The sequence below is a fragment of the Bubalus bubalis genome, chromosome 20 (assembly GCF_019923935.1).
Source record: "Bubalus bubalis isolate 160015118507 breed Murrah chromosome 20, NDDB_SH_1, whole genome shotgun sequence".
Taxonomy (NCBI): Eukaryota; Metazoa; Chordata; class Mammalia; order Artiodactyla; family Bovidae; genus Bubalus; species Bubalus bubalis.
This window is the reverse complement of record NC_059176.1, coordinates 38,388,257-38,403,921: the sequence shown is the minus strand read 5'-3', so window position 1 is coordinate 38,403,921 and position 15,665 is coordinate 38,388,257. Positions and strand designations below refer to the sequence as shown.

The window sequence follows — 15,665 nt, the reverse complement described above, 5'->3', positions numbered from 1 at the left end:
TCTTTCTATTTTCACTACCTAAAATGTTCATTCAATCACCTATCTAGTATAGTTTACCAAGCAGAAATACTAATTTAGGAATAGTAAAATCACACTTGATTGTAAACATCCAATAAATGATAATTAAGATCCTTCATAAAAGTTCTTTTCATATTTTCCATTAATTAAATGAAAATAAACTATTATTGTCTCTATATGTGAATACATGAGTTGACAAACAAGTGTAATTTATATGCTTTTAAAGCCAAGGAGTCTCACAAATACTGAAATACAAAAATTAAAAAAAGTTTTAAAATCTTTTTAATTTCACTCTCTTTACAGAATTAAATGTGCTTTATATAAGTCCTGTGAAAACCATTATCAGCTTCTTCAGAGAATGTGAAAACAGGACTACAAAAGAAATCAGAGTTTTATTAAAACTAATATTTTACTATTTCTCTAGTACTGTGTTAAAAAAATTAAATTTTAGAATATATTTAAACTAGTACCAGTTTCTTTGTCCTTTAGAAATCACGTTCTTTAAACATTTGGATTCTAAGATGATGAAAGAGAAAAAAATTGAACATATAAGAGCTTTTTTTGTGATGTCTCAAGAAACACAAGAAAAATTTCCTGGTCAAATTACAATAAAAACCCCAAACATTGAGCCTTTCTTGCTGGGCAGCTACCTATTATGTTTAACAGGCTTAAAACAAAATGTGTCAGAGATCAAGAGTAAGTTATCTGATATGTCAAGTGCATAAGGTCAAAGGTCCAATTTTATTAGGTCAGAGGTGGTATAAATAAAATCTTATATGTCAAAGAAGAAGGGTCACAGATAAGGTGTATATAATATAAAGACATCACAGATGACAAGTAATAACTTTAAGTAGAACAAGTATGTTTACTATAGTTACCCTCACTGATTAAAAATGAAATGTGTGTATGAGTAAGTATAAAATGGCCTTTATATATCATGTAAACTCATATGCACACTTGGTTTGAGGAAAAAGGGGCTACTACCAAAAATAACTACATGAATGAAGTGAAAACTTAAAGAAAATGTAATACTTCTAAACTGAAACAATACACAAAATGAATATCTCAATCAAACCTCAAACCACAACAGCTAAACATCAAACTATGCTTTAGTAGCTACAAAAGTTATGTAATACTATATATTTTTCTTCCAAAGTAAATGTGTGAATTAAATATCCCTTCCTTCTCTATTTTTCTCAATGAGATAAAAACACATAAAATTTAGATTTCAGTTTACATAGTAGCAGTGCTGCACAAAATTTTAGATTTTTTTGGTAAATTAAATAGAATAGCCTTTTAAGAGAACTTAGTTACAAATAATTTTTATAAGTGGAAGATTTTCTTTAAAGAGACTAATTAAATTCTAATTAACGGGGCTTCCCTGGTGGCTCAGTGTTGAAGAATCCATCTGCCAATGCAGGAGATACGGATTCCATCCATCGCCCGGGAAGATCCCACATGGCGGGAAGCAACTCAGCCCGCATGCCACAACTAATGAGCCTGTGCTCTACAGTCCACAAGCTGCACCAAGAGAAGCCCCTGCAATGAGAAGCCCGCACTGCAATAAGGGTAGCCCTTGCTCACTGCAACTACAGAAAAGCCCATGCAGCAAAGAAGACCCAGCACAGCAAAACTAAATAAATAAATAAATAACGAAACAATTTAGGATTTTTTAAAAAGTGGAACACACATTCACATGGCTCTAGTTATAAACAGCAAAGTTAAGTAGAGAATGGGGACAACCACATGAATGATTCAAGTAAAAAAAAAAATTCCATAATACTTAAAATACCCAATTTGAGTAAAAGGTAAAAAATTATTTTTGGTAAACTAAATAGATGATTAGTTTCATTTTTTTAATTTCACCTTTATTAGTTGGTACTTAAAGCCATTCTGTATAACCTTACAGTTCAACTTATTTCAATAAGTTTTTCTTAAATGCCTTACTATGCGACAAGCATTATGTCAAACAAAGGATATACAAAAATTAAACATTTAAAGACTTCCAATTTCAGCCACAGTGATCTGGCACAGTGAACTCCAAAAGTTGCAAATAATATACAAAAGATCTACTTGAAGGCATTAAAAACAGCCAACACAGCCAGAACTTGAGACCATGATCCCTAAACAGGAGGGAAGCACAGGAGGTAAGTTCCACATTCACTCTGGATTTTGCCCTAAGTGTTTATGCCAATTTTTGGCATGAGAGAACAGTGAAAGCTGAAAGTGGCAGTCGTACTGAGCTGAGGAGACAGAATTTGGTTTAGAGCTGTCAAAAGAGTTGGAACTCAAGGGGCAAAAATCCTTAGAAGGAGTGAACCAATTTAACTGTGTGTAATTTCTCCTCAAACACTGGTCATATCAGAAACTTAGAAAACAGCAGGTCTGTTCCTCCTACCTGCTGCTGCTGCTGCTAAGTCGCTTCAGTCATGTCCGACTCTGTGTGACCCCATAGACGGCAGCCCACCAGGCTCCGCCGTCCCTGGGATTCTCTAGGCAAGAACACTGGAGTGGGTTGCCATTTCCTTCTCCAATGCAACTGAGACCCAGACACAGCCAAATAAATAAATATATTAAAAAAAAAAACCCACAAAATGACCCCTGCTTCCTGACAGTATCGAATCCAGAGCAAAGTCTCATGTCTTTGAATACTCTCCCCTATCCAAATCACCTGAGCAAAAACCCAATTCCTATAAGTCCGTTCCAACACCTTATTGAGAAACTCTACAACTTCCCGTGGTGTGCACTTTCTCTTTCTGTAACAAATCAATAAACCCAATTCTACTCAACTGTAGATGTGCTCCTGAAGGTCTTTGTCTGGAAGGCACTTGCTAAGAGAGAATGATCTATCACTTCACATAAACATTAGGGATCAATCTCACAGGCTTAAGGATAAGTTAAAGAAGCCCAAGCACAAAAGGTATATACTGTACGACATCATTTATATGAAACTGAAGAACAGTGTAAGACCATCTGATGGTAGTCAGAGACTAGTTAACCTTTGGCAGGTGGGGCACAACTGGGACGGGGGATGAAGGAGCCTTCCAGGATACAAGAACAATTTATGCGCTGACATGAGTGGAACAAATGTAAAAATTCATCGAGTTATGTACTTTAAATCTATGTGTTCTATTAATATATACCATAATTAAAACAAAAAAGTTAAACACATATTTTCACTTTTTAAGTTAAGCACCTACACACAAGCACTGCCCTCACAGAACCATAATAACCTTTCCTGGATATCTTAAGAGATACCTGAAAAACATGAATTTCTCATCTTTGGGTACCTTTAGAAATTTGCTTAGTACATACAGAACCAACAAATTAAGAGATTAGTAGTATCATCCATATCTCAATAACAGTCGAACTAAAACATTTATAAAAATACTTCTACAAACCTAAATTCCATGTTAACAGTAATTACAGGTAGATAAATAATGCATTTCCAAAAATCCCTATGTACTGTATTGATACCAAATTATCAATTTCTATGTTTTTTATATTGTTAGCTATTTTCTAAGAAACATAGAGTATCACTGAACAACTCTTAAGTTATTAAAATATCAAAATATCATAAACCTTTTATTAATCTTTTCCTTTTTTTATTGGAGTATAAATTTTTTTACAATGTTGTGTTAGTTTCTGCTGTACAACGAAGTGAATCGACTATATGTACACATATATCCCCTCCCTCATGAACCTCTGTCCCACTTGACCCCTACCCCACCCCTCTCGGTCATCACAGAGCACCAAGTTGACCTTCCAGTGCTATACAGCAGGCTCCCACTAAGCTATCTATTGCACACATGGTAGTGTATATATCGGAGGAGACAATGGCACCCCACTCCAGTACTCTTGCCTGGAAAACCCATGGACGGAGGAGCCTGGTAGGCTGCAGTCCATGGGGTCGCTGAGGGTCGGATGCGACTGAGTGACTTCACTTTCACTTTTCACTTTCATGCGTTGGAGAAGGAAATGGCAACCCACTCCAGTGTTCTTGCCTGGAGAATCCCAGGGATAGCGGAGCCTGGTGGGCTGCCATTTATGGGGTCGCACAGAGTCGGACATGACTGAAGCGACTTAGCGGCAGTGTATATATCCATAAACCTGTTTATGTATTGAAATTATATAAACAGTATTAAGTTCTTATTTCTATGTTTCTTATTAACATATATACTAAAATAAAGATATTTGTATACTATATTGTTGTTGTTTACTCACTAAGTCATGTACAACTCCTTTGTGACCCCATGGACTATAGCCCGCCAGGTTCCTTCTGTCCATGGGATTTTCCAGGTAAGAATACTGGAAAGGGTTGCCATTTCCACCTCCAGGGAATCTTCCCAACTCAGGTATCAAACCCACGTCTCCTGAATTGGCAGGCAGATTCTTTAACACTGAGCTACTAGGGAAGCCCATATTATATTGTAGTAGTTACTAACTATAGCTTTAGATAATCACAGAGATACATATGAACATGGATTTCTTCACAGTAGAAGAGAATATAGAAGGTACTCAATAAAAACATGTAAATGAACCAAAGTAAAGCTTACCACTTCTTCATCTGAAAGTTCACGCCCTTGGATGCTGCTATTTTCTCTCACAGCTTGCTGGTGTTTTTTTCCTTTAATGTGACTAAAAAGATACACCTCTGAAGAGATCTAAAAGCATAATATAAAAGCAATGTAATGAACATTTAATTATATCTTATTTTAAATATTACACATTCTATCCAGTATATTATACACAACTTGCAATCGCTCTATAATTTATACATTAGTCTTAAAAATGTTTTCTTTAGAATACAATTCTAAGACTCCTCTAGAAGACAGATGATAAAAAAGGCATGTCATCAAAGCCAACCTTAACAGGATATCATTTCTTCTAAGTATAAAGGTTCAAGTCGCAGCACCGAAAAATGTTGCTTTACTTTTGTGGTCCTAATATCCCAAAATATTGACCTAGGTATCATTAGGCTAAAATATCATTAGTATCATTAGGTAAACATCCATTTGAGCAGCAACTGCATGCTTTGATCCTTTGCATTGCTACTCCTAAAAGCTGATACTGTTTCTGTACTATCTATACTTACTTTGCATAAAAATCATTAAAGAAATTCATGGTACTCAGCACATGCCTTGTATGACTTTTAAGACTGGAGAATATATATCCATAGTTTAATAAACTTTAGTAATAAATTGTAACGTCTCATCACAACACTGATACTGACAACCTACCAGGACATTGCAGAGAGAACACTGCTTCTTTCTTTCATAAGGGGTTAATTTGGGGGCATAATCGGTATTTGCATGTCGTCCACTGCTTAACTCGGCAGCTTTTTCTTTTCTTTGTTCAATCTGTTCCATGTGTCTTCTAATGCTTTCATCATGCTATAAATGAAATCAAAGTATAAAAATACATAAATTTATTCATTACACTGAGAGCTTGAAAAAGCAGTATTTCTATTAAACTTTCTAAAATAACAGAATGCCTTAATTCAATATTGGACGCTGATGATAAGAATTTATATAAAGCCCTTTATCATCCCCTACATGCATCGTAACATTTTCTAAAGGGTACTCCATGGAATTACACTGTGGGTTATTAATAAGCATTTTGCAGAAGAGTTTCTGTGGTCAAATAACTTTGGAAAATAGTAAGTTAAAGCTACTTACTGGCTCTAGGCTTGTCACTCTGCACTGATGTAATAAACCTAGCTTATACTGAGCAACATTTTACACACCTTTTTGAGCATAACATACATGAGAAGCACTTCATGGAACATACTATGGGAAATGCTGCCCTACTTAAAGACCAAGCTTATCCTCAGCAGAAAAGTCCCATTATGACACAGACCTCTACCCACATCACCTCCAACAACTTCCCGGAAAACAAAAAATAAACAAACCCAAAAACATTATTTCAGACTTTTGACTTCATGCTCATATCATTTTATATGGCTGGGTGCCATCCCACCCATCTTACCTATTCAACTCATCTTTCTTTCAAGATTCAGCTCAGATATTATCCTCTAAAATTATTTCCCTGACTTCTGAAACCCTTCATGTTAGCTTATGTGTCTTCCTCCTCTGTATTTTCATGACACTCCATGATTATCTTTATCCACATAGAAATTATCTGCTTAGCATCTGAATCTCACACTAGATTATGAGTTTCTTGAAACTCAGAACCATGTCTTACTCATCTCTGTATCCCTATGCCTACCACCAGATTCAATAAGTATTTGCTGCATTAGATTTAAATCAGTGATAAAGTTCTAGGACAATACAAATACTAATATAGGATCCTCTACTCTATGGAATTTACTACCCTTGTGAAACCCCAACATGTAAATAATTATGACATAATGCAAAATATTCACACTGCTAGAAACTACCAATGGCAAAGACTTTCTAGAAAATATCAGCTTATCATCATCTCCCAAGATATAATTATGCAATTCATAAGCACTGAAATAATACTTTAATTTACTTCTAAATTATTAGAGGTCTATAAATATTAAAAGTTTAATAGTAATGTCCTCGAGTCATTAACAAATTACTTAATAAAACCAAGAAATGCTAAAATTCTTTACATTTTTTTCCCTCAATGGCTTTATCTTATTAAAATAATTTGTTTTCAGATAGTTGAGTTGGAAATGATCATAGACAAACCACATAACTCCAAAAATTAGTAATGCAAATTAATCAATTTTTATACAATTAATTAAAAAGAAAAAATATTAATCTCATGCTACATTAAAACAGCTCTAAAATTTCAAAGAAAAATATATAATATTCCTACCTTGAGCTGGATTTTTTTCTGTAGCTCTTCCATAGCTTCTTGTTGAGCAGCTGTGAGTGCTGCCAATCGTTCTTCCCTGTCTCTGTAAGAAGACAGTAAAAATTAGAAACTCAATGCTTACAGTAACAAATTTCATGAGGTTAAGAAAATACAATTAGGACACATAGGCATATGTACTTCAGAGCTTTTAAAATTATTTTTTCAGAGTGCCTACTAAGTCTTGGATATATTATTGCACATTAAACATTTGGGAAGCAATAGGCATTGTTAGTTATACAAATATTAGGTTGATGAAAAAGTAATTGTGGCTTTGGACCATCAATTTTAAATAATAATAACTAGGCTCAAACCCATATTTATTAATCAAAATATGAACCATTAAAATCAACACATTTTTGCCAATGAGAAACAAGTTTGTTTATTCCTGTAATACAAAAATCTGTGCTTTGGGATTCGATGAACTCCCGGAGAGCATTTTCTGCATTCTCTGTTTGTGGAAATGTTTACCCTGCAAAAAGTTGTTGAGATGTTTGAAGAAGTGGTAGTCAGTTGACGAGAGGTCAGGGGAATATGGTAGATGAGGCAAAACTTCGTTGCCCAATTCGTCCAACTTTTGAAGCTTTGGTTGTGTGACAGGCAGTCAGGTATTGTCATGGATGGAGAAGAACTGGGCCCTTTCTGTTGACCAGTGCCAGCTGCAGGCATTGCAGTTTTCAGTCATCTCATCAATGTGCTGAGCATACTGCTCAGATGTAATGGTTTCACTGGGATTCAGAAAGCTGTAGTGGATCAGACCACCAACAAACCACCAAAGAGTGACCATGACCTTTTTTGGTACAAGTTTGGCTTTGGGAAGTGCTCTGGAACTTCTTCTCAGTCCAACCACTGAGGGTTGTTGCCTATCATCGAATAAAATCCCTTTTCATTGCACATCACAATTTGATCAAGAAATGGTTTGCTGCTGTTATGCAGAATAAGACAAGACAACACTTCAAAACAACATTTTTTTTTTGACTTTTGGTCACCTCACGAGGCACCCACTTATTGAGCTTTTTCACCTTTCCAATTTGCTTCAAATGCCAAATGACCATAGAATGGTTAATGCTGCATTCTTCAGCAACTTCTCATGTAGTTTGTAAGAGGATCAGCTTCAACAATGGCTCTCAACTGGGCACTGTCAACCTCTGACAGCTGGCCACTACACTCCTCATCTTCAAGGTTCTCAGTCTCCATTGCAAAACTTCTTGAACCACCACTGCACTGTACATTTGTTAAGCAGTTTCTGGGACAAATGTGTTGATGTTGTAAGTGTCTCCACTGCTTTACAATCTATTTTGCACTTGAATAAAAAAAATGCTTGAATTTACTTTTTGTCTAACATCATTTCTATGGTCTAAAATAAACATAAAATAAACAGCAAGTAATAAGTCATTAGCAAAAAACATAAAGTGAGAAATGTGCATTAAAATGATGTATAACATAACCACATTTAAGAATGTATTCCAATATCAAAGGGCAAAGTTCAACAATGCAAAACTGCAATTACTTTTGCACCAACCTAATAGGCTTCTGGACCAAGGAATGGGTTTAAATACTAGCTCTGGAACTGTGAAAGTGAAAGTCGCTCAGTCGTGTCCGACTCTTTGTGAACCCAGGGACTGTACAGTCCATGATAGCTTAGTTGGTAAAGAATCCGCCTGCAATTCAGGAGACCCCAGTTTGATTCCTGGGTCAGGAAGATCCACTGGAGAAGGGATCGGCCACCCACTCCAGTATTCTGGCCCGGAAAATTCCATGGGCTGTGTAGTTCACAGTGTCACAGAGAGTCAGACATGACTGAGAGACTTTCACTTCATTGGAACTGTAAGTTAATTATGGCATATTGAAAATATACATTTATCTCTTTTCCTGTATAAAAATCTATAAATTATGAAAGGGATAGAAAAGGCTAATATTCCCAAAGACAAAGAGAACAGGAGAGGAAACGATCACAAACTGTGAGATGTAAAAAGAAGAAAGACCATGCTTAGGAAAAAAGCAGTCAAATGAATCTTTCCCTGAATGAAGCCTTATGCTGGATTTAGCAGACAAGAACTATAACAGCTATTATAAATGTTACTAAGAATTAAAAGATAGTATGCCAACCTAAGGAAAAAATATCATGACAATGATTCAACAGATAGAGAATCTCAACAGAGAAAGATTTTTTTAAAAACTTTACAACAAAAGAAACTAGGAATCCTTAAACAAATGGCTGATTTGAGGGGTGCAGCAGGGAAAATATAAGATGAAATTGAAGCATCTTTCAGTGCCAGGAAGTAAGGATATACTCAAAAACCAAAATGATGAAGTATATCTTAGGCAAATGGGGGTCAAATGAATAAGCTCTCAATGTCCAAGGATGAACCAATTACATGCCATAATATTGGTGTATAAATGACATATTGATATAAAACAGGAATTTAATAAATAGGAGAACAAATATTCTGTACAGAAGAAGTGCACACAATTTATGTAGGAATTCTTCTCTCAAGGAGGTAGAGAATAACTCCCCATCTCTTCAGCTTAGCCAGTGTCTAGTGACTTGCTTCCAAGGATGATAGTATACTGGAAATTTAAATTAAAGTATACAGTGTTGAAATCTAACAAAACTACCTTAGCCAGGCGATCAAGACTAACAAAATCAGTGAAAACACAAGGTGATATCATGAACTTTTGACATTTGAAAAATGGTAATTCACATTCACCACTGTGGTCTTCCTCCCCAAAACCATAACCTCAATATAACCATGAGAAAAACATCAGGCAAATCCTAATTGAGGAAAAGGCTACAAAATACCTGACCACTATTCAGAACTGTCAAGGTCATCAAAACCATGGAAAGTCTGAGAAACTGCTACAATTCAGAAGAACCTGAAGAGAAATGACAATTAAATATCTGAAGAAATAGTGGCCAATTACTTCCAAAATTTGATGAAAACACCAATGTAACAGAGTAGGATAATCATGAAGAAAAACAATCTAGACAAATCATAATTAAACTGGTGAAAAACAAAGTAAAAAAGAAATAGAAAACAAAACAAAAAAACCCTCCCCATATACAGTGGCAGAACAGTACGATTAATGGCCAAATGTTCATCAAAAACAACAAAAGTAAGAATATTCAAAGTACTGAAGGATTTAGCCAGTGCAATATGGCAAGAAAAAAGAAATTAAAGCCATCCATATTACAAAGCAAGAAGTAAAGCAAGGGCTATTTGCAGATGACATGAGCCTTTATGAAAATGTCCTAAAGAACAACAACAGCAAAAAAGAAAACACTAATAGGAAAACACTCATAGGAAAATTGGGCAAGATCATTTAAAAACTGTAAAATAAGATAAATAAAAAATTGATTTTATTTCTATACAATAGCAAAAATACTACCAAAAATGAAATAAAATAATTCCATTTTCAATGACCTCAAAAAGAGTACTTAATAAATTTAAGAAATGAGCTAAATTTAAGAAATGAAATGAATTACAAGATCTATTTTCTAAAAACTGCAAAATATTGTTGAGAGAAATTAAAGCAGATACAGACACACACCATATTCATATATCATAATACACAATATTATAAAGGTGGCAATTCTCCCCACAACAATCTATAGATTCAAGGCAGTTGCTATAAAAAAGCTTGGAAGCATTTTATTTTTAAGAAAATGGTGAACATACCCTAAAAAATTACTTGGAAAGCAATTTTCAAAGAGGACAACACTGGAGTACTTATATTACTTGTTTGCAAAACTTGATATAAAGTTACAGTAGTTAAAACAGTGTGGTGCTAAAGAAGAGACATCAAAAGAAAAGGACAGAGTCCAGAAATAAACTGTCACATCTATGATTAACTGATCGTGAACAGGTAGCAAGGCAGTTCAATGGTTAAAAGCTAGACTCTTCAACAAATGGTGCTATGATAAATGAGTGCCATAGACAAATGAATAAATTTAGATTTTTCTTTTCATACTATATCTAAAAGTTACCTTAAAAGGATATAAAACCTAAATGTGTATCAAACTGAAAACCGTAACATTTTGAGTAATATCTTATGACACGGGATATTAAAAAATTTCATAAACAAGATCAAAAAGCACAAATCAATCAGGCCAATTAAATGCTTTGTCTTTGGTCTTTGAATCTTTTTTTAAATTAATTAATTTAATTGGAGGATAATTTCTTTACAATATTGTGGTGGTTTCTGACATACATTGAGATGAATCACCCACGGGTGCACGTGTCTCCCCATCCTGAACTCCCCTCCCACCCCCCACCCACCCCATCCCTCTCGGTTGTCCCAGAGCACCAGCTTTGAGTGTCCTGGTCTTTGAATTTTAAATAAGAGATTTTAATAAGTAGGAATGGATAAGTGTCATTTATTATAATAAGAAAGACAACATACTACTGGATTACTTCCATCAGAGGACCACTGCTGTATGTAGCTCCTGTGACCTACCCTTTGATGTCTGACCAAGTCCAAACCTGGTCCTCTAACTTCCTGTCACTTTTCCTCCCAATACTTAAATTAGCTTGTATCAAATTCTATTTCTTAAAACTGAAAATATCTTGAAACCTCAAGTTTCCCATCCAACAGAATGTTCAAAAGGTTTCCATTTTAAGTAGAGTGTCTTAATTCCTGGAAATTAAAATTCAGTAAAACATTTCTGTATATGTGACTATTTCTAAAAAATATACACGATAATAAATGGCTTCAAAATTTGATCTGAATATGCACTCACTACAAAATGTTCATCAGGACCAAACATCGAGATAGCAAATGAAGTACCTAGCTCTTTCCCGGGCTGCATCTTCGCGGGCTTTTTCCTTTTCTTGCCTCTGTTGTTCAATTCGGGCTTCTTGTTCTTTCCTCTTCATTAACAATTCTTCTACACGGGCCTGCCGTTCTGCTTCTAGAGCTCTCTTACGTTCCTAGTATCAGAAATGTTTTAAAAGATGTTAGAATTATGTGTAAGATGAAGATGATCAAAGGTGACATAGCTTGGACATAGACTTTTATATTCAAGACAGACAAATACCTGACTTGTCATTATGCTTCTCAGAATTTAAACAAAAATCAAGTATCAATAATATCTGGCTTTTACATGTTGTTCATTAGTGCTACAAATTTATAAGAACAAATGCTATTTTAAGCACTGAAACATGTTTATTACCATATGTAAAATAGATGTCCAGTGCAAGTTCAATGCATGAAGCAGGGCACTCAAAGTCAGTGCTGAGACAACCCAGAGGGATGGGGTGGGGACGGAGGTGGGGGGGGGGTTCAGGATGGGGGAACACATGTGCACCCATGGCTGATTCATGTCAGTGTATGGAAAAAACTCATTACAATATTGTAATTATCCTTCAATTAAAATAAATTAATAAAAAAATAAAGAATAAATGTTATTTTAGTACATATTATGTTATTTATATTCTGTGAGAATCTGATAAATATTTTATGTTTAATCACTTCTAAACCATTGTGTTTAGATGGTTGTAGAAATAACAGAATATGATGAAGAAAGCATAATTAACAGAATTTATTTCTGAACTAAGCTTTCTTCTTAACTGAAGAAAAGGTTGTAGCCGGGCTTCCCAGGTGGCTCAGTGGTAAAGAATCTGCCTGCCAAGGTAGCAGCCACAGGAGATACGGGTTTAATCTCTGGGTGGGAACGATCCCCTGGAGGAGGAAATGACAACCTACTCTAGTATTCTTGCGGGGATAATCCCATAGACAGAGAAGCCTGATGGGTTACAGTCCATGGGGTTACAAAGAGTCAGACATGACTGAGCAATTGTACACGCACACACACACACACATACACACACATAGTTTGTGGTCAGGAGAGAGGCATTATAATATAGCATAGTAGGTAAGAGAGTAGATACTGCATTAGACTCTCTAACTTTGTTCCCTGATTACATTATTTACTGTCGGGTGACTCTGGTCTAGTTACATAATATATGTGAATTAGTTTTCTAGAAGACAAAAAATAACAATAGTACTTTTAAGGATACTGTACAGAATGTATGAGATAATACATGAAAAGCGCTTGCCACAGGGGTTGGCATATACTAAATTCTCAGTAATTATTTATTATAATCATTATTAAGGTAGAAGATACTTCATTAAAACACTGTGATATACTTTCTGTATATATTTCACCATATTACTAGATATACCGATGTATTTCTTTCAATTCATCCCCATTCTCTAGGTAGCTTACACAACATTTTCCTGGCCACAACTCTTTATGATAAATAGAACACTGATCTAGGCTCTAGTAACTACTACTTAGATAACTTTGAGCAAGTCATTTTACCTTAAAGAGACACACCATTTGTTGTGAGATTTAAATTATTAATATAGGTAAGTACCTAACAAAGTGTTTAGTATGGCATAAAGTGTTCAGTAAATGACTGCAGATAAAGCAGTTTCTGTCTCAAGAACACTGAGGAGAGAAGTAAATATTTCTAATAATTAACTTAACTCACAATGGTAACTTTATCTCTACAAGAAGTTGTATGTATGCAGGGGAAAAAAACCTTTTTAAAGTAGTACCACCAAAGGGTACCTAATTCTTTTCTTTCTTTCCTTTTTCTTTTTGCAGAGGGGATGGGGAGCTAGAGGAAATGTACTGATTTCAGAAGAGTATATCTGACAGACTGCAGACTTGTAAAGGTATCCAAATAGATTTTAAACAGTCATTACTTTCTGAAATATTATTCATGGATTAATGTTACAGCTACCTCTCGCTACTAAGTTAAGTATAATATGTAGCAACTTGTTTAGCTATTATTATCTGAAAAACTGAAGAGTAAAAACAAAGTTTTCTCTTAACCTCAAATTTACTTGAAGTATTTTTTTAAAAAATCTGCAGTATATCTGAAAACACAACTGCCACACTAAAATGTAAAAAGATAAAGCTTAAGTATAATTAAACCAGAACTTTTCATTTCACATTTTATAAAAACAAAATCTTATGGAATATAGTTTTAAAAATTAAAGTTGGTCTTATAAATTAAATATACTAATATTATATAAAACAGTTACTTTATGTGTATATGCAATGTAAGTTGTATGCGTAAATATTAATACAATGTCAACTTGTTGAATGTTTTTATGGATATAAGAAATACTCCAACGTTGTACTAACAAATAATTGAATTTCAAAAAAAATCCAATCCTCTAATTTCTGTTTTTAATAACTAGACAGGAAAATTGGTACTTGTGAGTAAAATTAGTAAATTCAGCTAGTATTTTCCTTTCTAAAATACAAGTTTCCTAAAGACAGAAAACTCTGCACTCCATAAAAGCATCTTGTATAGAGCAGGAGTTTGATAAATACCTATTAAACAAATGAAGCATAAGTTTTAAAGTAGTATTCATCATAAATCTGTAAGCTTACAAATATAAAGTATAAACCTACAGCAACTGAACTGGAAAGGCATCTATCTGCCTCTCAGGCCTTCTGAAACCTCTCAGACTCCCGTGTACTTTGTTTCACAGTCAAGGATATGTTTACGGTGGCCAAAGAACGGATTTTGTAGCCCTGCCCTGTATGCCCGCAAATCAAAAGATTATGGGAAGAGGACAACACAGACTATCTAAGGAAATTGGGCTTAAAACTAATCTGTCAATAATTTATATAACAAAAATAGCAAATTAAGAATATACAATGGTAGCATTAACTTAGTATTTCACTTGCAAAAAAACCAAGAATCACAACTGCCTTTAACAATTAATTTTGGAAGTTTTTCAAGAGTACAATTAAAGCAGATGGGGGCCTCTCTAAATTCTTCACTGAGTTAGAATCTTACTATTACTGTATTTATATGTTTGGCTTTAGTGCCTAGCACATCACTAATGACTATACATTTATAATTTTTTTTAATTTTATATATGTATATAAAACCAATAAATTTTCTACTATCAGTATACAGATTAAACGTATGTATATAGGTTTTAAAATTTCCATTGAACATTAAATCCACAAGAAATTTCAACATTTTAAAAAAGAAAATTCTGAGTAATCAAAAAATGTGTTAATGACTACAAAAAAATCCCTTACTACTTTCAGAAAAGACCTGCTTTCCTTTAAGCCTTAATAAGTGTTCTAAATTATGAAATAAGAGTAATTTTTAAACAGAAAATAACTGCTGTATTTTCAAATCTGCAAAACAAATGTAGAAAAAGTAACCACAGAAGCCTACTAAAAAATATACAATATTACTCATATATTTTCCCCCAAAATCCAGCTAAGAAGTCACCTCTTTCAGAGAACTTTCCCTGACATTCCCCTTCTCAGCAACAGAGCTAATTATTCCCTATTCTGTGATACTGCTATAGCCTATACAGGTTTGTATTACATTTTCACACTGTGTTCTATTATTTACCATTAAGGCAAAGATCATTATTTATTTATTTCTGAATTACTAATGCATATAGTTATTCAAAAGTAACACGCAATTTTCAAAACGATTATTTGTATAAAATGGTCCCACTGCAGAAAGAAAAACAGCAATAAAGCTGAAGAGATGGCACAGATTAAAAATTCAAATATCCTATTTCATTTATTCATCTAAGAATATTAATTAATGGACAACTTTAACTTTTAAATGATAATAATGAAACTTTGTACTGTCCCTTTGATAGGAAAAGCTAAATTTTCTGTAATAGTACATTCTGTATTTTTAAACGTAAGTTAGCTTGGCACTCAAGATTAAAATAAGACCCTGAACTCAAATCGAACAGAGATTGGGTGAATATGGGACTGCTTGCTAGTACACAAAAATAGCATG

General features: G+C 34.2%; 1 protein-coding gene across 7 annotated transcripts in view; it reads right to left on the bottom strand.

Annotated features, from left to right (window-relative positions):
- Window positions 1-15,665, bottom strand: part of SCAPER (S-phase cyclin A associated protein in the ER) — a 414,652-nt gene that overhangs the window by 265,638 nt on the left and 133,349 nt on the right. For all 7 annotated transcript variants that reach the window (XM_044933045.2, XM_025271386.3, XM_025271383.3 and 4 more), the window contains 4 exons: window positions 11,650-11,792; window positions 6,826-6,907; window positions 5,259-5,411; window positions 4,575-4,682 (listed from right to left, as the gene is read on the bottom strand). In XM_044933045.2, coding sequence (XP_044788980.1) covers window positions 4,575-4,682; window positions 5,259-5,411; window positions 6,826-6,907; window positions 11,650-11,792 — 486 coding nt within the window. The remainder of the gene's footprint in view (window positions 1-4,574; window positions 4,683-5,258; window positions 5,412-6,825; window positions 6,908-11,649; window positions 11,793-15,665) is intronic.